Source organism: Rhinopithecus bieti, unplaced genomic scaffold (assembly GCF_001698545.2).
Source record: "Rhinopithecus bieti isolate Rb0 unplaced genomic scaffold, ASM169854v2 scaffold_1558, whole genome shotgun sequence".
Lineage (NCBI taxonomy): Eukaryota > Metazoa > Chordata > Mammalia > Primates > Cercopithecidae > Rhinopithecus > Rhinopithecus bieti.
The window spans coordinates 2138575-2162007 of record NW_016803701.1 but is presented as its reverse complement, the minus strand read 5'-3'; the positions used below and the strand labels follow the sequence as shown (position 1 = coordinate 2162007).

Here is a 23433-nt window from a genome sequence, read left to right as displayed (position 1 = left end):
AACCTGGCAAGGACATCAGACCATCAGTTTGTAATCTTATGTCAGTCAGGTCTGAGTATGAATTCACACTACCAGTGTGGTCCAAAAACAGCTAGACACAGAATTTAATGTAAGGTGGTCTCAGGTTAGCAGTGCCTTTGGTGAATCACAGAAGCAAACACAAATCCTGCCTGAAAGAATTGGACTTCAACCCAGATCCATAGCAAATGTAAGATGGCACTGACTGGTAGGTTTATTTCAATTTCAGAGATGATGGATTCATTTTGAATGGATGAAATACTGTGTATTTTCTAATTGTTCATTCCTGATTTACAGGAATGCCATTTATTCTGAATAATGATAGGTACCCAGAGATCTTATTGTATTTTGTTAGCTTATAAAACCTACTGGAATTTCTGTGTAGACAATCTTATCATCTGTGAATAATGACAGTTTTCTTCCTGTTTTCCAATCCTTATTGCTTTTCTTTTTTTGTTTTCTTTTTTTCATTCTTACTCTTATTTGTTCTATTGGTCTTATTATCTAGTACTAGTACAACAGTACATAGAAATGATACTATCAAACACACTTGCCTCATTCATTTTTTTCTTATTTTTTTAATTGACAGACAAAATTGTACGTATTTATTTCATTTATTATTTTAAGTGTTAAAATGTTTTTAATGTTTCACCTCTAAATGTTTCCAGTGGGTCTCTAATAATCAAGAAGGTTGTTTCTTATTCCTAGTTTTATGAGTTTTTGTCATGAATCATATACAATTAATGCTTTTCCCCTTATATTAAAACAAATTTTTTTCTTTTAATCTATTAATATGGTTAATTATATTAACAGATTTCCTAAAGTTAAAACTATCTTTGCAATCGTAGGACAAAGCCAGCAAGTTCAGGATGTTTTCAATTTGGTATTTTTCACATGGATTTATTTAGCTAGTAATTTATTTATTTATAATTTCTGCATCTATGTTTTAGGTGAAACTGTCCTTTAGTTTTCCTTTCTCATATTATACCTGCCTGGTTGTAGTATCAAAGTTACACTAGCCCCATAAAATGAACTCACAACTTTTTTTCCATTTTCTACAACAATTTATGTTAGATAGGGTTATCTCTTTCTTGAAGTTGTGGTAGAACTTTCCTACAAAATTATCCAGACTTGTGATTTCTACTTGCAGGAGAGAAGTAGTGGAAAATGGAGATTTTTAACTTTGAATTCAATTCTCTTAATTATTATGTGTTTACTCAGATTTTCTTCTTCTTACATGAGGATTTTAACCTACATTTTTCTAGCATATTGTCTATATCTTGAGGGTTTTAAAATTTATTGGTATAAAGCTGTAATTTAAAATAGATTTTAAATCTGTTACAAGTTTTCCCTACTCATTTTTTTTTGTTCCTGATTAAACATACAAGATAGTTATTTATAAGTCTTTTTAAATAATTAGTTTATGGATTTGTCAATCTTCTACTCTTTTGCCTTTATTTTCTATTAAATTAATTTTTGCTCTTACCCTTATTATTTCCTTCTAATATTTTATTGTTCTCTCTCTAACTTCTTGATTTAGATGTTTAGTTCTTTAATTTTCAATAATTTTGTATTTCTTCTACCAGATACTCTGGTATCACTGGATTAGGACTCATTTTTAATGTGAAATCCTCAGCTTTGGAGAGAGATTGTTTCCTAGTCCACAGAGCAGTATAAATTCAGACCCCAATTGCAGATAGCAGCCAGGCCTGAGAATCTAACTTCTATGGGGAGATGTTTTCCCCCAGCTGAGAACCAGGAAGAAGCTGTTAAGTTTTGTCTGTCTTCCAACGCTGTTGGGCTGTTGGGCATATTATTTTTCTGGTCCACCTTTTCTCTGAGGAAAACTGGAAAAAATTCCAAACTCGAAACTTCATTATGTCTCTGCTCAAATAGCAGCTAATCAAAAAATATTTTTCTGAATAACTTATCTAAATAGTATCCTCATGATTCTCTTATTTTATTTCCCCAAATAATATTTACCCCAATTGGTGTATTACCTATTTGATTATTTGTGGTTGTTTGTAACCTTACCCACCCCCATTAGAATTTAAGCTCCATGAGAGCCAGGGCTTTATTTCATTGAATATTTGCTCAGTCATTAAGCAGGACTCCTCATTTTATTAGTCAGACATATTTTAAATCAAAAGCAAAGACTTTAGCAAAAATCAAAATGGAACATAGATACTGCTTTCCTTTGAACTATGGCACTTAACCATTATAAATTATTCTCAGAGGACATATCTTTATATGTGTGAATATACCATATGAACAAGAGTACTCCAAACACATATGCACAGTTAAAAAAAATTATTCAGTGAATACTCATGTAAGTACACCTGAGATCAAGAAACAGAACACTGCCAGAACCACAGAATCCCCTGCTGTGTGTTTGGCTCTCCTCACACAACTTCTCATCTTCCCCAGAGCTAACCACTATTCTGATTTCTGAAAATTCCCTTGGTTTTCTTTATGGCTGTACCACACAACGTATAACCTCCTTAACCAATACAGTTTACTTGTTCACACTTTCAAATACATATATATTCATAAGATTGAAATGTTATAGCATCAGAATATTATAATTTATATTCAATTTTAAATAAAATCTGTTGCTGCTTAGAAATCAGTAATCTGATTTATATTATAAATTTCAATAAATTACCATCTATGCTCTCAGAAATCTAATAAAAGGGAAGAGTTGCAAGCATCATACTAAACAACATATAATATAAAAGATTTTGAACTTTTGTACACATAAGTGCTTTTTGGTTATATTTTTATCTTCCAAATCATGTAGCACATGTCAACTGAGTAGGGGCCTGGGCAGAAAGGAAAATGAACCACAGATTAAAATGTCCCCATAGATCTTACACAAAATACTCAGTCAATCTTAGAGAATCACTAATTAACTTGATAGAGGAAAAAAAATCAGAGGTAGAAAATACATTTCAGCCTTAGGAAACTATTTTTACGTTATTGCCCATCTAGAAACTCTTTGAATTAGCAGATAAAAGAAAAGTACAATTAGAATTGCAACTTTTCCAAAATATTAGTTATGCTGTAATATATCCATTAAGCTATTTCAGAAAACATATATATGGGAGAAAATGCTTATAATTAATGCTATCAATCTGAAGGGCATATGAGAAGACAGAATTTAACATATCTATCCATTTAAAAAAGAAACTCAAACCTTTCAAGTTCTTTCTTTTGTCCTCCAAATGCAATCACAGTTCTAATTGCTGCCAAGACCTCTTCAGCTACTGCTCCAGCTTTTGCATAAGCTAAGAGTTCTTTATCAGTAAATGAAGACAGTATCTGTTTAAAAATACAATTTTGGATCATGAAAAAAACGTTAATTTTATCTTTTGTAAAGCAAAAATAAATGTATACATAAGTGCTGCCTATACATTAATGTATGTGTAGGACAAAATCTGTCTTTTACTTGCCTTTGGTTATCATGTTCTATTTTTTAGTATCTATATTCACTTTGTAAGCTGCCCCAAATTCTTTTTGGACTGAGATGGTATATAATAAAATATATTAATTGAAAATTTTCTTTTCCCATTGAAAACCTCATAAAGCCTCATTTAAAGAAATATAACTAGAACTTTTAGAAGATGATAAATTTCAGAAAAGAAAGTCTATACTACATTATAATTATAAACAAATATAGAAAACAGACATTATATCAAGAAAAGATGGCATGCGTTCAACACAGTAATTGCTAATGGTTCTCTGGTTCAGAAGTGTCAAGGTGGGAGGCCAGAAGAATTCAGAGAACCAAGTACATATGGTGACTGACTTCAAGAAAGTCCATGCCAAAGAGTTTCCTTTGTTGGTGCTCTTGGGCAAAGGAATACATTCAGCCACCCAGGGAGGTCTTTGTTTTGTGGATACTCTTTGATCCTTCTGTTTGCTTTCTGACCATTTATTCTGTGGATGGAACAGTAGTGGATACTTTATATACACAGAAGCTCATTAATTCTTCTCAATTGCATAGTGAAGTGGCTATTATTTCCCCCACTTTACATATGAGGATATGGAAGCGTGAAAAAGTTAAATAATTTTCTAAGTATAATATCCAGGATTCAAGCCTGAGTCTGTAAGGTTTCATAGTCTAAATTAACAGCCACTGTAGGAAACCTCTCAATGAAACCAGCCACTGATGCATGAACTTGTGTCCCAGAGGGTCCTATTATGGAAAGCTGGATCAATTGCAATGGGAAAAGGACTAAGGTTATTGCACCTAGAATGCTGAAGTGGTCAACTACCTAAATAAAGATTACCCATTACAGGCCAGGTGTGGTGGCTCACACTTGTAATCCCAACATTTTAGGATGCCAAAGACGAAGAATTGCTTGAACCCAGGAATTCTAGACCAGTCTGGGCAACATGGCAAGACCCTGCCTCTACAAAAAATTTAAAAATTAGCTAGGTGTAGTGGCACATGCCTATTGTCTCAGCTACTCAGGAGGCTGAGGTGGGAGGATCGTTTGAGCCTAGGAGGTCGAGGCTGCAGTGAGCAGTGGTTGTGCCACTGCAGTCCAGCCTGGGCAACAGAGTGAGACCCTGTCCTCCCCACCCCTCCCCCAAAATTGCACAATACCAATTTATTTTAAAAATTCTGATTAAATAGAATTATATTCTTTCAATGAAAAATTCACAGGCACTTGTGGACTCACTTATGTAAGCAACATTGGTCTACCCCTTCTTCGCATAAAAACTTCGAAGTTATTTGGGTTTTAACAGTGGATTTCTCCCTTTCCTGTGTGTGAAAGTAAAAGGAGCTATGACAGCTAGAGGAATGGGTGGATGAAGGCAAATGAACATTGATTAGTTATGTTCTAAGTGCAGACATTGTGCTGCACATACCTAACCTCTTTAGTACCCAAAATAATATTCCATTGATTCACTAGACATTCCTGACTTCTCAAAGCAATCTTCCTGGGGCTGTCCCACCATATTTGCAGAACCATTCATGCTAGGAGGTCTGAGATAGGGTGGCCAGCACCATCCCTGAACAAACATCTGCAGAATAGAGGAGGCTCATACAACATGCTTTAGGAATGTTTTTCTGCTCCTTCTGAAACCTCATGGTGCCACAACAATTGCCCACAATGGAGACAATCAACGATAGGAAGATCACTTCAAAGTGATACTTCAAAGAAATACTTTAAATTTAGGAGTTTTTTTTAAATGTTATTTTAATTTATTGTTAATATATCAAATACCACAATGAATTCTACAAATCTAGCTCCTTTTTCCTTCTATGACCTTCCATCATTATAAGCAGACAAAAGGATGGTAGAACCTTCATTAAGTGTTGTGTTTTTGAACAGATCATGTCTGTGAAGAGGAAAAAAAAAAAAAAAAAAAAAAAAAAAAAAAAAACAAAGTCCCTCTAACCTATCCTATTATCATGGATATGAAAAGGCCAGGCGTGATGACTCACACCTATAGTCCGATAGTCCCAGCACTTTGGGGTGCCAAGTGAGAGGATCACTTGAGGCCAAGAATTCAAGACCAGCCTGGGCAACACATGGAGACCCCATCTCTACAAAAAAATTAAAAACTAGCTGGACATAGTGGTATGCGACACACTCATGATGCAGAACAATTCAGTCACAAGGATCCCTCAGGCTACCTTTTATAACCACAGCTGCCTCTATCCCTACCCCTTGCTTCTCCTCCTGTTCCCCATCACTTTTACTTCCTAGCAACCACTAATTTGTTGTCATCTTTATAATTCTGTCATCTCAAGAATGTTATATAAATGGAACCATGTGGTATAGAACCTTTTGGAATTGGTTTTTTCCACACAGCATAATTCTCTAGAGATTCATCCGGATTGTTGCATGTATCAATAGCGCTTTCTTTTTCACCATTGGTTAGAATTCCATGGTATGGAAGAACTACAGTTTGTTTAACCATTTATTTACCCGTTGAAAGAGATCTGGACTGTTTCCAATTTGGGGCTATGATGAAAAAAGCTGCTATAATCTTTTGTATACAAGTTTTTATGTAAACATAATCTTTTTCTCTCAGATAAATGCCCACAAGTGCAGTTGCTGGATTGTATGGCAATTGTATGTTTAGTTTTATAAGAAACTGGAAAACTATTTTCCAGAGTTGCTGTACCATTTTACACTCCCATCTGCAATCTATGAGTGATCCAGTTTCTCTGCATTCTCTCCAGCATTTAAGTCTCACTGTTTTTCATTTTAGCCATTCTGATAAATGCATTGTGATACCTCATTGGGTTTTAATTTAAATTTCATTGATGGCCAATGGTGCTGAACCACTTTTCATGTGCTTACTTGACATCTGTGTATCCTCTTTCCTGAAATGTCTGTCCTTATATTGAGTTTTGAGTCTTATTTATATATTCTAGATAATAGTTCTTTGTCAGGTATGTGGTTTGCATATAATTATTTCTCTGTCTGTAGCTTGTCTTTTCATTCTATTAATATGGGCTTTACAGAGTAAATTATTTTATTTTTATGAAGTATAATTTATCAATTTTTACTTTTAATGATTATGCTTTTGGTGTCAAGTCTAAGAACTCTGCCCAGGCATAGATTCCAAAGATTTCTTCCTTTATTTTCCCCTAAAAGTGTTATAGCTTTACATTTTACGTTTAAGTCCATGATCCATTTTGAGTTAATTTTTATATGAAGTGTCAGGTTTAGGTTGAGCTTCTTCCTCTTCCTTCCCCTGCCTCCTCCTCCTCCTCCTCCTCTTTGTTCTTCTTTTTTCCTTCTTCTTCCTTCTCCATCTCCTTCTTCTCCTTCTCTTCCTTCTTCTCCTTTTCTTTTTCTTCTTCTCTGGTACTATTTGTCAGACAGGATGTCCTTCCTCCATTCAATTACTTTTGCACCTTTGTCAAAAAAACAGCCAGACATATTTGCAGAGGTCTATTTCCAAGTGTTCTGTTCTGTTTCATTGATCTATGCGTCTATCCTCCAGCAATACCACAGCTTGATTCCTGTAGTTATACAGGAAGTCTTTATATGTGGTAGGTTTACTCCTCTCACTTCATTACTCTCTGTGAAGACTGTTTTTGCTATTCTAGGACCTGTGTCTTTCCATATCAATTTTTAGAATAATGTTGCTTGTCGATGTCTACAAAAGGCCTTACTAGCATTTTTATAGGAATTGCCTTAGACTTACAGATCAGTTTGGAAAGACCTGACATGTTTATGTGGAGTCTTCTAATTCATGAAGATGCCATGTCTCTTTATTTAGTCTTTGCCGTCTCTAATCTGCATTTAATAATTTTCTGCATACAAACCCTGTATATGTTTTGCTAAGTGTTTATCAAAGTGTTTAATTTTATTTTGAGTGACTATAAATGGTATTGTATTTTAGATTTTGGCTTCTGCATTTATTTTGGTATGTAAAATTCAATGGATCTGGTATCCTGTGACTTTTCCAAACCTCAGTTGGGAGAATTTTTATAGATTCCTTGGGATTTTCCACATACAATCTGAATCATGTTGTCAATAAATAGATATGCTTTTCTTTCTTTCTTTCCAATCTATATGCCTTTCATTTCTTTTTCTTGCCTTATTGCAATGGTTAGAAGTTTCAGTGTTTTGATTAAAAGAGTGGTAAGAGTTAATTTGTTTTATTCCTGATCTTAGAGGAAAGCAGTCTTTCACCATTAATCATGATATCAGACAAAGGGTTTTTGTAGATGATTTTTATAGAGTTGAGATAATATTCCTCTATTCTTAACTTGCTGAGAACTGTTATTATCAGTGGGTGTTAGATATTCTCAAATGTTTCTTCTACGTCAATCTATATGATCATATGGTTTTTCTTCTTTGGCTTGTTTGTGTGGTAAATGATGTGAAAAATGATTAATTTTCAAATACTGAGCCAGCATTTTACAGTTGAAATGAGTCCCACTTGGCCATGATGTTTAATCCACCTTGCATTATTTTTGTATATGGTGATAGGTAAAGGTACAGATTCATTCTTGCACCTATGGATAGCCAGTTTTTCCAGCAACATTTATTTAATAGTCTTTTCCTCATTGCTTATTTATGTAAGCTTTGTCAAAGATCAGATGGTTGTAGGTGTGTGGCTTTATTTCTGGATTCTCTATTGTGTTTCATTGGTCTATATGTCTCTTTTTGTACTGGTACCATGCTATTCCAGTTATTACAGTTTTGTAATATAGTTTGAAACTGGGTAATGTGATGCCTCTGGCTTCATTCTTTTTCTTTAGGATTGCTTTGGTTATTCAGTCTCTATTTTGGTTCCATATGAATTTTAGAATAGTTTTTTCTAATTATGTAAAAAATTACATTGGTAGTTTCAGAGGAAAAGTGTTGAATCTGTAGATTCCTTTGGGCAGTATGGCCATTTTAATGCTATTAATTATTCCCATCCATGAGCGTAGAATATTTTTTCTATTTGTGTCATCTATGATTTCCTTAAGGAGTATTTTGTAGTTCTCCTTGTAGAGATCTTTCATCTCCTTAGCTACAGGTATCCTTAGGTATTTTATTTTGTATGTATATTTCATTTTGTGTTGTGGCTATTGTAACTGGGACTGCATTCCTTATTTGGCTCTCAGCTTGAATGCCAGTGGTGTACAGACATGTTATTGATTTTTGTATATTAATTTTGTATCCTGAAACTTCACTGAATTTTTTTATCAGTTCTAGGAGCCTTTGGATGAGTTTTTAGGGTTTTGTAGGTATAGAATTATATAATCAGTGAAGAGATATAGTTTGACTTCTTCTTTTCCTATGTGGATGCCTTTTACTTCTTTCTAAGCTTGCCTGGTTGCTCTGGCTAGGTTCTCCAGTACTATGTTGAATAGGTGAGAGTGGGCATCCTTGTCTTCTTCCAGCTCTCAACAGGAATGCTTCCAGTTTTTGCCCATTCAGAATGATGCTGGATGTAGGTTTGCCATAGATGGTCTAACTAAATTTTGAGTTATGTTCCTTCAACACCTAGTTTGTTGAGGGTTTTTTAATATGAAGGGATATTAGATTTTACAGAAAGCATTTTCTGCATCTACTGAGATGATCTTTTATTGTTTTTAATTCTGTTTATTTAATAAGTCATATTTATTAATTTGCATATGTTGAATCAACTTTGCATCCTAGGAATGAAGTCTACTTGATCGTGGTGAATTAACTTTTTGCTGTGCTGATGGATTTGGTTTGCTAGTATTTGTTGTTGAGCACTTTTGCATCTATGTTCATCAGGGATATTGGCCTGTACTGTTTTTTTTTTTTTTTTCATTGTTTCTTTGCCAGATTTTGGTATCAGGATGATGCTGGCTTTGTAAAATGAGTTAGGGAACAGTCTCTCCTAGTTGATATTTTGGAAGAGTTTCAGTAGCATTGACACCAGCTCTTTTTGTGTGACTGGAAGAACTCAGCTATGAATCCATTTGGACAGGTGCTTTTTCTGATTGGTAGGTTTTTAATTACTGATTCAATTTCAGAGCTTGTTATTGCTCCATTCAGGGTTTCAATGTCTTCGTGACTGAATCTTAGGAAGTTGTGTGTTTGGAGAAATTTATCCATTTCCTCTAGATTTTCTAGTTTGTATGCATAAACGTGTTTATAATAGTCTTTGAGGATCTTTTGTATTTCTGAGATCAGTTCAAATGTCATCTTTTTATTTCTTATTGTGCTTATGTTGATCTTCTCTTTTTTCTTTGCTAATCTACTTAGTAGTCTATCAATCTTGTTTATCCTTTCAAAGAACCAACTTTTAGGTTCATTAATCCTTTGTATGAATTTTTGCATAGCAATTTCATTCATTTCTACTTGATTTTTGTTATTTCTATTCTGCTATCTTTGCGGTTAGTTTTTTCTTATTTTTCTAGTTCCTCTAGGTGGAACATTAGATTGTTAATTTCAGATCTTTCTTGATGTAGACATTTAGCACTACAAACTTTCCTCTTAACATGGCTTTTACTGCATATTATAGATTTTGGTTCATCGTGTCTATTTTCATTGAATTTTTTTATATCTGTCTTAATTTTGTTGTTTATGCAAAAGTCATTTAGGAGCAAGTTGTTTAATTTCCACATAATTTTTTGGTTTTAGAAATCTTCTTGGTATTAGTTTCTATTTTTTTCCAGTATGGTCAGAAAATATGCTTAGTATGATTTAGATTTTTTTGAATTTATTGAGACTTACTTTATGGCCGAGCATGTGGTCAATCTTAGAGCATGTTCCATGTATAGATGAGAAGAATGTATACTCTGTAGTTGTTGGGTGGAGTATTCTGTAGATGTCTATTAGGTAGGTCCAACTGGTCAAGTGTTGACTTTAAGTCCAGAATTTCTTTGTTAGTTTTCTGCCGTGATGATCTGTCTAATGCTCTCAGAAGGGGTGTTGAAGATTCCCCCCATTATTGTGTGGCTGTCTCAAGTCTTTCCACAGGTCTAGAAGTACTTGTTGCATGAATCTTGATGCTCCAACATCAGGTGCATATATATTTAGAATAGTTAAGTCTTATTGTTGAGTTGAACCCTTTATCATTATGTAATGCTCTTCTTTGCCTTTTTAAATTCTTGCTGGTTTAAAGTCTATTTTAACTGATGTAAGGATAGCAATCCCTGCTTGTTTTCCATTTGCATGACAGATCTGTCTCTAACCCTTTACTGTGAACCTGTGGGTGTCATTACATGTGAGAAGAGTCTCTTGAAGAATTATATGTGAGAAGAGTCTCTTGAAGACAGCAGGCAGTTGAGTTTTGTTTATTTCAATTCGACTTGCCACTATGTGCCTTTTAAGTGGGTTGTTTAGATAATTTACATTCAAGGTTAATATTGATATGTGAAGTTTTAATCCTGTCATGTTTTTAGCTAGCCGTTTTGTAGACTTGATTGTGAACTTGCTTTATAGAGTCTTTGGAGCATGTACGTAAGTATGTTTTTCTGATAGCAGGTATTTTTCTTTTGTTTCTATGTTTAGAATCTCTAGACTTAAGAATCTTTTGTAAGGCTGGTCTAGTGGTAGTGAATTCCACTAGCATTTGCTTGTCTGAAAAAGATTTTATTTCTCCTTTGCTTATGAAGCTTAGTTTAGTGGGAAATGAAATTCTTGGTTGGAATTTCTTTCCTTTAAGAAGGCTGACCATAGGACTCTCATCTCTTCTTGCTTGCAAGCTTTCTGCTGAGAAGTCTGCTGTTAGCCTGATGGGGTTCCCATTGTAAGTGACCCTTTTCTCTAGCTGCCTTTAAGGTTTTTTCTTTCCTGTTGACCTTGGAAAATTTGATGAATATGTGTCTTGGGAATGGTCGCAAGTAACCTATTTGAGATTAGCTCAGCTTCTTGGATCTGAAGTATTGCCTTTCATCATCAAATATGGGAAATTTTCAGTTATTATTTCTTCAAATATTCCTTCAGCTTCACTCTCATTTTCCTCTACTTTTGGTACTGTGATGACACAAATGTGAGACTTTTTGTTATTGTCCCTCAGGTCCTTGGAGTTCTTTTTTTATTATTTTATTTGTTTCAGAATGGGTGAATTCTATTGTTCTAACCTCCAGGTTCACTAATTCTATGCTGTCATCTCCAACTGCTTAGGTTAAGTCCATCTAGCATGACTCTTATTTCTGTTGTTGTATATCTCTGTTCTCTAATTTCACTGTTCTTTTTAATAAATTCTATTACATTGAGGATTTTTTTTCTATTGTTTCAAAAGAATTTGTATTCAATTAGCAAAGAATTTTTATGATGGCTGTTTAAAAATCATCATCAGATAATTCCAGCACCTGATTTATCTCAGTGTTGATGTCAGGTAATTGTTGTTAGTTTGTTTGTGTGCTAATTTTCCTCATTCAAGTTGTGATTTTCTTGACTCTTGTTATGACAGGCAACTTTCTATTGTAACCTGGATATTCTGACTATTATGTTAGGAGACTCTGTCTCCTATTTAAATATGCCTTACTGTAGCGTTAAGAGGTAAATTTATAGCACTAAATGCCCACACCAAAAAGTTAGAAAGACCTCGTTGATAACCTAACATCACAACTAAAATAGCTGGAGAACCAAGAGCAAACAAATCCCAAGGCTAGCAGAAGACAAGAAATAACCAAAATCAGAGCTGAACCAAAGGAGACTGGGACAAGAAAAACCATCAAAAGATCAATGAATCCAGGAGCTGGTGTTTTTACAAAATTAATAAAATGGACAGACCACTAGCTAGACTAATAAAAAAGACGAGAGGAGATTCAAATAAACACAATCAGAAATGACAAGGAGGATGTTACCACTGACCCCACAGAAATACAAACAACCATCAGAGAATATTATGAACACCTCTGTGCACATAAACTAGAAAATCTAGAATAAATGGATAAATTGCTGGACACATACATCCTCTCAAGACTGAACCAGGAAGAAATAGAATCCCTGAACAGACCAACAAAGAGTTCTGAAATTGAGGCAGCAATAAATAGCTTACCACCCCCAAAAAAAATCCAGGACCAGATGAATTCATGGCTGAATTCTGCCAAATGTAAAAGAAGAGCTGATACCATTCCTACTGAAAATGTTCCAAAAAATTGAGGAGGACGGACTCCCCTGACCCATTCTATGAGGCCAGCATAATCCTGATACCAAAGCCTGGCAGAGATACAACAACAAAAAACTTTGCCAATATCCTTGATGAGCATTGATACAAAAATCTTCAACAAAATCCTGGCAAACTGAATTCAGCAGCACATCAAAAAGCTTATCCACCATGATCAAGTAGGCTTTGTCCTCAGGATGCAAGGTTGGTTCAACAGATGCAAATCAATAAATGTGATTCACCACATAAACAGAAACTAAAGACAAAAAGCACATGCTTATCTCAATAGATGCAAAAAGGGCTTTCAATAAAATGCAACATCCACTCATGATCAAAACTCTCAACAAACAAGATATTAAAGGAACACACCTCAAAATAATAAAAGCCATCTATGACAAACTTATAGCTAACATTATACTGAATGGGCAAAAGCTGGAATCATTCCCCTTGAAAACTGGCACAAGACAAGGATGGAATCAACCTAAATGCCCATCAATGATAGACTGGATAAAAAAAAAAAAAAAATATATATATATATATATATAGTATATATAATATATGATACACAGACACCATGGAATTACTATGCAGCCATAAAAAAGAATGAGATCGGTGTCCGTGTCCTTTGCAGGGACATGGATGGAGCTGAAGGCCATTATCCTGAGCAAACTAACTCAGGAACAGAAAACTAAATACTGCATGTTCTCCCTTATAAGTGGGAGCTAAATGATGAGAACACATGGATACATAGTGGGGAACAACACACACTGGGGCCTATTAGAGGGTGGAGAGTGGGAGGAAGGAAACAGTCAGTAAAAATAACGAATGGGTACTAGGGTTAGTACTTGGGTGATGAAATAATCTGTATAACAAACCCCCATGACACAAGTTTCCTATGTAACAAACCTGCACTTGTACCCCTGAACTTAAAAGTTTTAAAAAGTTAAAATAAAATAAACCTGCTTTACTCTAGCAGGCAGTTGCTCTATTTAAGTTTAGCATGATAGTATTGGCCTACTTTTGTGAGATGTGGTTCCAGGAGTGGTTTAATATTCAGAGTGTTTGTAGTATTATTTTGGTTGGCTTAATTTATGTGATGCTTCTGGGGCTCCCACTGGCCCCTGCTTCTGCTGCTTGAGTGGGTGAAAGTGGTTTTTCAAGATCAGACTGCCAGATCGAGGAAGAGTGTGGTGGTTTCCTGTACCAATGCCCTCTAGTGCCCCAGTGTCCCTGGGCGCTGGGAAGACAGTCTTGGGCACAAAGTACAAAAGAGGCTTCCTGGGCCAGGTCACTTGCTGTGATTAGGTCCCTTTCTGCTATGTCTATTTGCTTCTGTGTCTCTAGGTTTGAGGGTAGAGCCTCAGGCTCAGACACAAAGAGGCTTCCCAGACCCAGAGTGAACCACATTTATTTTTTAATATGATTGACATCCAAAGAATTTAAGAAACTTGTTTGAAATCATACCGAAAGTGTAATGCTGCACGGGGATTAAAGCTTGGGTCTCTAGCAGCCAGCCTGGGACTCCTTTTACTAAATAAATAACATGTGAAGCAATGCATAATTAATCATTAAAAGACTAACTCATGGTCTGTTTTTCATTTTAACCTAAAACAGACATCAATATGTTTTAAGTAGTTTTTCAGTAAATACTGATGTGAAGAGTTTGCCACCTAACTTGCTTAACATTCTAGTATACAGAAAAATCAATTGACAACAAGCTTTTGCCAAATATTTTAGTTAACTGATAATCCCCAGAAACATTATTTGAACTCTATGTTACTCTAAGCAAAAAATTAACACAGACCTCAGAACTTCAGTTTCTTTCTCTGTAAAATGAGATAATACCTATACTTCAGAAAGATAACACAGGTATTTGCCTGACAATAAATGCTCAATAAATGATCATTATTCTTTGCAGAAACAAAATAATATCCATTATACAAGGTTAAAATTTCTAAAGTTTCTTAATACTTACAGCCTGACTTATTTTGTGTGATGCTTGGCTTTGGTTGTCCATTCATTACTTTTGCTACATGAATTTATATTGCCTTCTCTAAGGTGTGCTGAACTCCACAAAAATTACAAATTACCGGGCCAATTTCTCTACTGAAAATACACTCATATAAAATCAGTTTAAAATTCACACTATGTTCACCTTGAAATGGAAAATAAGTTTTAAAAGATCACTGGAAACGTGTGCTGAGGTAGAGAGGGCCACTTCTACCTCTCTGCCTTCATGACAGGAGAAAGAGCTGAAGGCTAAGGATTTATATGCATCCTTAGGGACTAGAAAGTATCTATTTTCTTAAATTATTTTATAACCAAAAATTTAACCATGCATGAATGCTGACCAAACTGGAAAATCAATTTAAAATTAAACAAAATCTAGAAAGCCAAAACATTAAAGTAAAAAGAAATGTTAATTGAATGGGACATCTGTTGCTCACTAAACTTGAGTCGCTACTTGCTATGTGAATAGGGCATCATCCACTAGAGAGCACGGTTCTTTGGAACTCGGCAAGTTTTTTTGTTTGTTTGTTTGTTTTGTTTTTGTTTGTTTTCTCACAAAAGCAGAAGATAGATATGAGAACTACATTCTTCTTTCTCATTCTTTCCCCAAATAATCACATGGCCAAGAGCAGCATGGAGTCTTGGCAGGGGTAGTACTCAGTGAGGCTGGATATGCTTATCCAGCTGATTTTGAACAGAAAACGTAAAAGTAACAAGTACAGAATCGGAGTCGTCATGTAGTAAAAAGACCTTTCCATAGGGTGAGACCAAGAAGGGGGAAGGTACAGTTCAAAATCTGGATTCACAGGCTTCACCTACCTTTGCCCAGATAGCAGCTGACAGTCCAAGAACAGGACTGATGGCCAAAATCACAAGGGTTAGCTTCCAACCACGTGTAAATCCTACTATAAACCCAGTGAAAAATGTTGCCATTGACTGAAAGAACATTCCAATTTTGTCACCAATTCCTTCATTAATCTTGGAGACATCACTAAAAGAACAGATAGTATTAGAAATAAATAAATGTCAGAATCGTAAACAACAACTTTTCTTCTGAAGCCTATTTTGAGTGTAGGGTAGTTTATAGCTAGAGCATTTTGCGCCTATGCTTTGTTTTATTTAGCAGGGTATAAGTTTCTATTAGGAAATTTGTCATTAACAACAAAAATCCATAGACACATGGCCCCAGGAAATGGACATCGTGTGCATAAGAAGTATTCAAACTAGGAATTTCAAATTGCTCAGAAATTTCCTCAGAAAGTATCTTGTTTTGCTCTACTGCACATTCTCAGAGGATTTCTTCATTCTGGCAAAGTCCAGTCCTTCATTCAATGCTAGTCATGCAGGTGCCCTTATGCCCATCAAGGTACTAGGAACAAAACGATGCACATGACATCGTTGCTGCTTAGAAGGAATTTTGTCTCATAAGTACCTTTGAGTGGTACACTAACATCTCCTAACAGATGTGATGACATCTATTTCATTTTACTAAGAATAAGAACCACATCCAAGTTCAACATAAAACTAAATACTTACTCTGTAAGCCGGGTGTTAAGCTCCCCAACATCGTGCACATCAAACCAGCCTATCTCCTGTCGCATTATAGCATGAAAAAACTGTTTTCTAATTTTGTGTATTTGTCTTCCAGCTGCCAGGCACCAAAATGAAACCTGAATGTAAGCAGCAACCAGCACTCCAGCACCAATTCCACTGTAATAATAGGCATACCTGAAAAACAAGAACACTGCACATGCTCTCTGTTTCCTGATCAATGTACCTTTTCCAAAGAGACCCCTCATTCCTATTTTTTCACTTATCTGGGTATCTAGCCATCCTTAACAAATAAGAAGTGGCTGTAACAAGCAGAATTATAGTCACCATCCAACTACGTCTGCACCACTATGGCGAAATGGTTAAGAATGGTTTCTGCTTTGGCTCAAATCCCAGCTCTTCACTTCACTGCTATGTAATCTTAGGCAAGCTGTTCAACTTTTCTAAGCCTCAGGTTTCTAATTAGTAAAACAGAGATAAAAATACTCATGCACGAAATATACTTGGAGCAGTGCCCAGCACATAGTAAGCACTCAGAGAATGCCAGTTACTGTGAAAGATGGTGTGGTGTATTGGGGAATCACAGCATCAGGTAAGACCCACCGCTGTAATATTGTCTACTTTTATTACATTAGCATCAGTTGATGAGTGCACTGGGTTGGTCTCTGTACACTGGAGATGAAAAGAAGTGACAGAACTTGTCAGAAAGTGAGATCAAGAAGTGGAAATAATCACTTGGCCTTTTGGGCTAGGGATTATCCCTTATGCTATTAATCTAGTATTTTAGATGCCAAGAGACAACTGAAAATGTTAAAACGTAGTTTTATTTCATTTGCCCAACTGGCCATCGTGAGTTATCCTAAAATGCTTAACAAATCAAATAGTGGCCTTTCCAATTTAAATTCTAGTACTAAAAAACACGAGCATTGTCTTAAAAACAGACCCTTGATCAATCTAGAAATTCTGAATTAATGTTTCCTTGCTCTGAGTGTTCATATTTAAAAAAGCAAACAGGCTGGGCATGGTGGCTCACGCCTGTAATCCCAGCACTTTGGGAGGCCGAGGCAGACAGATCATAAGGTCAGGAGTTTGAGACCAGCTTGGCCAATATGATGAAGTCCTGTCTCTACAATAAATACAAAAAAAATTAGCCGAGCATGGTGGCATGTGACTGTAGTCCCAGCTACTTGGGAGGCTGAAGCAGAAGAATCGCTTGAGCCTGGGAGGCAGAGGTTGCTGTGAGCTGAGATCGTGCCACTGCACTCCAGCTTGGGTGACAGAGCGAGACTCCATCTCAAAAAAAAAAAAAAAAAAAAAAAGCAAACAATTCACGCCTGTAATCCCAGAACTTTGGGAGGCCAAGGTAGGCGGATCATGAGGTCAGGAGTTTGAGACCAGCCTGATCAACACGGTGAAACCCTGTCTCTACTAAAAACACACACACACACAAAAAAAAAGAAAAAAAAATTAGCTGGGTGTGGTGGTACACACATGTAATCCCAGTAACTCAGGAGGCTGAGGCAGGAGAATCGCTTGAACCCAGAAGGCAGAAGTTGAAGTGCGCAGAGATCGTGCCACTACACTACAACCCGGGAGACAGAGTAAAATTCCATCTCAAAAAAAAAAAGCAAACAATTATTGGGCTTCACTAAACAATTAATTTTTAGGTTAAAGGCAAACATTCTAAAATGAAATACAGTATTCTAATATTCCCACTTTTAAAACTTCACTACTTACCATCTTCAAATTAAACTGTATGTTTGAATCATGCAGAAGCTATAAAGATGGCTAGGTAACAAGCAGACAGTCTCTGACATTGCTGTTCACAATTCAGTACTCAGCCCATCAGGAATCTTGGGAAACAAGTCTTTCCCAATCTCTACCTTGTAACTTACAATGCATTTATCAAGGAAGATGTAACTAAAGCACTAAGTTTTAGTTAACAGATAACTCAATCACTAATTACTATCAAGTGTTCATGATACAGCAAGAGATAGTATTCTAAGTGTTCATTATATAGCAAGAGATAGCTAATAGAAACTCCACATCACAAGTAGAACTCATGCTTTGAGAATAAGTTAAAGTATTTTAAACTGTCAGTGTATGTTTACTCAAAAGTGTATGATTAAAAGACATTCTGTTTCATTTTCCCCAATGTAAAAAACAATGTCCCACCACAGGAATATTTGGAGGTATTTACTTCTTGACTTTCAAAATACTATCAAGTGTCTCCATTTTTGGCAGGGCACGGTGGCTCACACCTGTAATCCCAGCACTTTGGGAGGCCAAGGCGGGTTAATCACCTGAGGTCAGAAGTTCAAGGCCAGCCTGGGCAACATGGTGAAATTCCGCCTCTACTAAAAATATAAAAATTAGCCGGTGTAGTGGCACCCGCCTGTAAACCCAGTGGCACACGCCTGTAAACCCAGCCGCTTGGGAAGCTGAGGCACAAGAATCGCTTGAACCCGGGAATTGAAGGTTGCAGCGAGCCGAGATTGTACCACTGCACTCCAGCAAAAAAGGTATCTATTTTTTTCAAATGTACCAGATCATTTACACCATAATGTAGAATCATTTTCTTCTGATTCACCTACACGTACCTTTGGACATCTGTTATAAGCTGTTCTGGGGAATAAACTTCAAGATATGTAAATCATTAACCAAAAGATTCCCCAGTGTGAGTTAAGAATAGAGTGACTATATTTATTCTGGGATGTTTTATTTTATTGTTCAGAATCATATGTTGAGTTAAAAAAATTCCTTTTGGCTGCTTTCATTATCATGTCATGTCTGAAAACATCCAGGAAACAAATTAAGAATTATAAGCCATTGAAAATAATTATTCTCTCTCTCTAATTTTTTTTTTTTTTTTTTTTTTTTGGTGGGGGACAGTGTCCTGCTCTTTCCCCCAGGCTGGAGTGCAGTGATGTGATCATAGCTCACGGCAGCTTTGAACTCCTGGGCTCAAGCGATCCTCTCACATCAGCCTCCCAAGTAGCTAAGACTGTAGGTATGTGCCACCACACCTGGCACATATATATTACAGAAAATAATGATTCTTAATTCAACTACATTTTAAAAGGCTACTTTAAACTCCTCTAATTTCCTTCTATATTAATACGATATTCTATATTGATCAATGTCTATTTTAAGCTTAACCCTAACTTTTGCATACCTTATGCAGCCAATTCTTTTCTTAAAAAATCTACACATATCCTCCTAAAAACTAACAAGAGTATTGTTCTCCTCAAAATTTCTAAGATGATAATGCAAAATTTTAAACATTTCTACAACTTGATGAATATAGAAAAGCTTAACAATAGTAAGTAGAATGTCTAATTACCTGGTCATGTTTTCCTCCAGATTCATATCACCTAGACCACCACAAAACAAACATATACCATTTATGTCTCTTTAGTCTCCATTAAAATAAACATGTAAAATGAATCAAACTCATTTCACTTAATGATTTACACAAAAATAGGTCAAACTGACTCAGTTTTAATTGTGTGTAAGCATTATGGCATTCATTCAAATATTTCTCTGCTGACTGTGTGCAACCACATATACACTAATTCAATGATTTGTTTGTTTGCAAGAAGAAACCCACATTTGGTAAGAGGTAGTCTGTCAGCAGAAATATCAGTGTTCTTGAATTAAAATATTTTTTGGAATATCACTCCAAGATCCCATAAAAGAAAAATCTCTTGTCCTGATAAATGCCATTGCATACTAAGGTACATATTTAAAATCTAACACTGCATTTTCCAGTTTTATTCTTATTTAAAAATATCAAATACAAAGAACAGTGTAATAAACATCAGTGAGCTCATCACCCAATATCAGTAAATGCTAACATTTTTGGGACAAAAAGTACATTATAAAAGTATTTCATAACTTTACCCCTAACACACAGACACACACACATACACACACACACACGAGCACTGTTCATTTTGGTGTGTACATTTTCAGATTTTCTTTTATGTATGCATGTATATACACACAAATACACACTTATTTTCTAACAATGGAGTCATAGTTCACATTCAGTCACCAAATTTTTTCCTATCAGTATATAAATGTGTATATCTATTTTTTTCAATGTTGCAACTATTTCACTTGTTTCCAATATTTTACTGTTACAAGCAATGCTGTGTTAAACATACTTATACACATATGTTATAAATGTACAAAGAGTAAATATTTTCTAGGATAAATTATCACAATTGAGACTGCAAAAAGTTATGTTAAAATGAAAGGGCCTGTTTCAGACGAGTCTGATTTCGACAGGTATGGAAAAGAGGGGAAAAAATATTTCTAGCAAAGTGAACAATATAGACAAAAGTCAACGACAAGTTTGAAGAATGCGTAAGTCTGTTTTTGACAGGGGGAGGAAGTGTGTTGTGTGGATGGAGGGAGGTGGTTATGTAGCTGGAAAGATAATCTGGGTCCTGCAGGTATGGTGCAAGAAAACAGACCAGCAGTCGTTCGACAGCTTTGAGCAAAATAGGATATAATTAGAACTATGTTCTAAGAGAGTTTAGCCACCAGCAATGTATACGATTAACTGGAATGTGGAGAGACTAAGAGACTTGAGCTACTATAACTATGTAAGGAAAGAGAGTATAAATGAGAATAGAAAAGAAAGCACGTACTTACAAGATTTATAGAGGAAGAAGTTACAGGACTTAGCAACTGATAGAATAGAAGTAGACAGAATAAAAATTTTTTAAAATTATCAAAACATCAAGCCTAAGCATTTGGAGAATGCTAGTGTCATGGTGGGAAATAAGAATTCAGCAAAAAGACCTGCTCTGGTCAGAGGAGAGATTATTAGTTTGGTCTTGAACATTTTTGTTTTGCAGTGCCTGGCACATTCAATTGCAGATGTCCAATAAGTATTCAGACTGTAACTTTCCAGTTTTAGAGAGTTCATATCTAAAGATTCAGGATTCATGTGCTGGAGGCCATAGCTAAATCCATTTCTCCTTACCCATAAGGACAGGCCAGCAGATAAGGAGAAAACAGCAGGACAAGCACAGAATCCTGGAGAAAACTCCACTAACGGGTAAGACAGAAAGTAAGGAAGAAACAAAGAGATGCAGAAGCATAGCAAAACATGCAAGAGGTATTCTTGACTGCTTTGCCTTATATCAATACAACAATAAACTTTTTCAGATTGAATTTTATTTAAATCAGTTGTGAGATGTCTTCTGCTCCACATTTTCAAAAATGAAACAGGACACTGAATAGTCAGGTGAGGATTTTTCTCCAAATCAATCTTGGGAAACCTTACATTATCTATCTTATCTATTTACCAGGAAATGTCTCTATATAGTATTAATTGTTGCCAGTATGTCCCTACCAAATCAAGACCATTTTCCAAGTCTAACTAAATATCTGTTTTCTACTCATTGCTTTTACCAGTTTTCTCAATTCTCAAGATAAGAAACCAAGATAATTTAAACAAATGTTCTTCAGCAATGATGTCTTCTAAGTCTACAGTCATTTCTAAATAGCTCAAAAAGTAAACAACTTTGTTCAAGGTCAAAATTGCCTCCTTTATGTTTGTGTGTCCAATTACACCATACCTATAGCTTCAACCATCAAAATACATAGAAAGCAAGGCTAGCACCAAGTTCCTTTCATTTGTGCTTCGCCTATCAAAGTGTACCAGTCAAAATAAAAATCGGGCATTCAACAAAGAAGTATAAATACTTCTATTATAAAGACACATGCATGCATATGTTCATTGTAGCACTATTCACAATAGCAAAGACATGGAATCAACCTAAATGCCAATCAATGACAGACTGGATAAAGAAAATGTGGTACATAGATGCCATGGAATACTATGCAGCCATAAAAAAGAATGAGATCATGCCCTTTGCAGGGACATGAATGGAGCTGGAGGCCATTATCCTTAGCAATCTAACACAGGAAGAGAAAACCAAATACCATGTTCTCACTTATAAGTAGGAGCTAAATGATGAGAACACATGGACACACAGAGGGGAACAACACACACTGGAGCCTTTCGGAGTATGGAGGGTGAGGGAGGGAGAGAATCAGGAAAAAAAACTAGTAGGTACTAGGCTTAATACCTGGGTGATGAAGTAATCTGTACAAAAAAAAAAAAAAAAACCCATGACACACGTTTACCTATGTAACTGTATTAGTCTGTTAGTATGCTGCTAATAAAAACATATCCGAGACTGGGTAATTTATAAAGAAAAAGAGGTTTAATGGACTCACAGTTCTACATGGCTGGGGAGGCCTCACAATCATGGCAGAAGGCAAAGGAAGGGCAAAAGCATGTCTTACATGGTGACAGTCAAGAGGGCACATGCAGGGGAACTCCCATTAATAAAACCATCCTCCTTTATGCAGTGGACTGTCATTGAAGGTTATCACCAGTGTGTAGGAGCTTATTATCCTGGTTCTTTTACTTCTACCACTCTGATGCTTCTCCCTTACTCTCAGTATTGACCCCTACGTTCTCCCTCTTTCCTATACACGGGTGTTTCCCAGAACTCTATGCAGGCTCCAGGTTGACCTCAGCCACTTTCACAGCTTCAGTGACTCCAAAATCTATCTAGCACTATTCAAATCCTCTCTCTCTTCACAGTTAATGCTCTGGTTCAAGTCCTCATCATTTCTTACCTCTCCTGTAACAAGACTACTATAACTAATCTTTCTGCCCCAGTTAGGTCTTCAGATTGTCCCCAGATTTTATATTTGAAAGCAAAAATATAATCATAGTGCTTCCATTGATAACCTTCAATAACAGTCCACTACATAAAGGATAATGATCAAGATCCATGGTACATCACATTAGTTCCTTTGCAATTTTGCCACAATATACACATGAAAGAAAATATGTCTGAAGTACCAACAATGATTACCAGATATTTTCTTTATCCCCACACCTATCTCCTCATTTCAGAAGCTAGATCACTGCGCAGTCACTGTCTTCAGAGAGGGCTGCTGCTGCATTAAAAAAAATATATATATATTGTGTAGGTTTCTTCTTGGCTTTTATATTCCCAAAGCCTATGCCTTTGAGGGTTGGAGAGGAAACTGAGCATGACAGAATATTTTGTTTAAATTTTATGAGATTAAGCTCCACCTTTTAGATTGAAAAAATATTTTCCACATGCTGAGAAAATAAGCAGTTGAGAATTGCTGACTACATAGGCACTGGAGGGTCCAGGAAAAAGACACCTGCCTCCTGCCACCTAAGCAGACCCTAGAGCAAGACCTCAGAAAAGGAAATGTGTAGCGAGTTGAAGG

At 35.8% G+C, this 23433-nt stretch overlaps 1 protein-coding gene across 2 annotated transcripts in view; it reads right to left on the bottom strand.

Annotated features, from left to right (window-relative positions):
- ABCB1 (ATP binding cassette subfamily B member 1) overlaps positions 1 to 23433 on the bottom strand; it is a 105233-nt gene that overhangs the window by 53259 nt on the left and 28541 nt on the right. For both annotated transcript variants that reach the window (XM_017851617.1, XM_017851609.1), the window contains exons 5-8: positions 19481 to 19511; positions 16123 to 16314; positions 15406 to 15577; positions 3215 to 3339 (exon numbers count right to left, since the gene is read on the bottom strand). In XM_017851617.1, coding sequence (XP_017707106.1) covers positions 3215 to 3339; positions 15406 to 15577; positions 16123 to 16314; positions 19481 to 19511 — 520 coding nt within the window. The remainder of the gene's footprint in view (positions 1 to 3214; positions 3340 to 15405; positions 15578 to 16122; positions 16315 to 19480; positions 19512 to 23433) is intronic.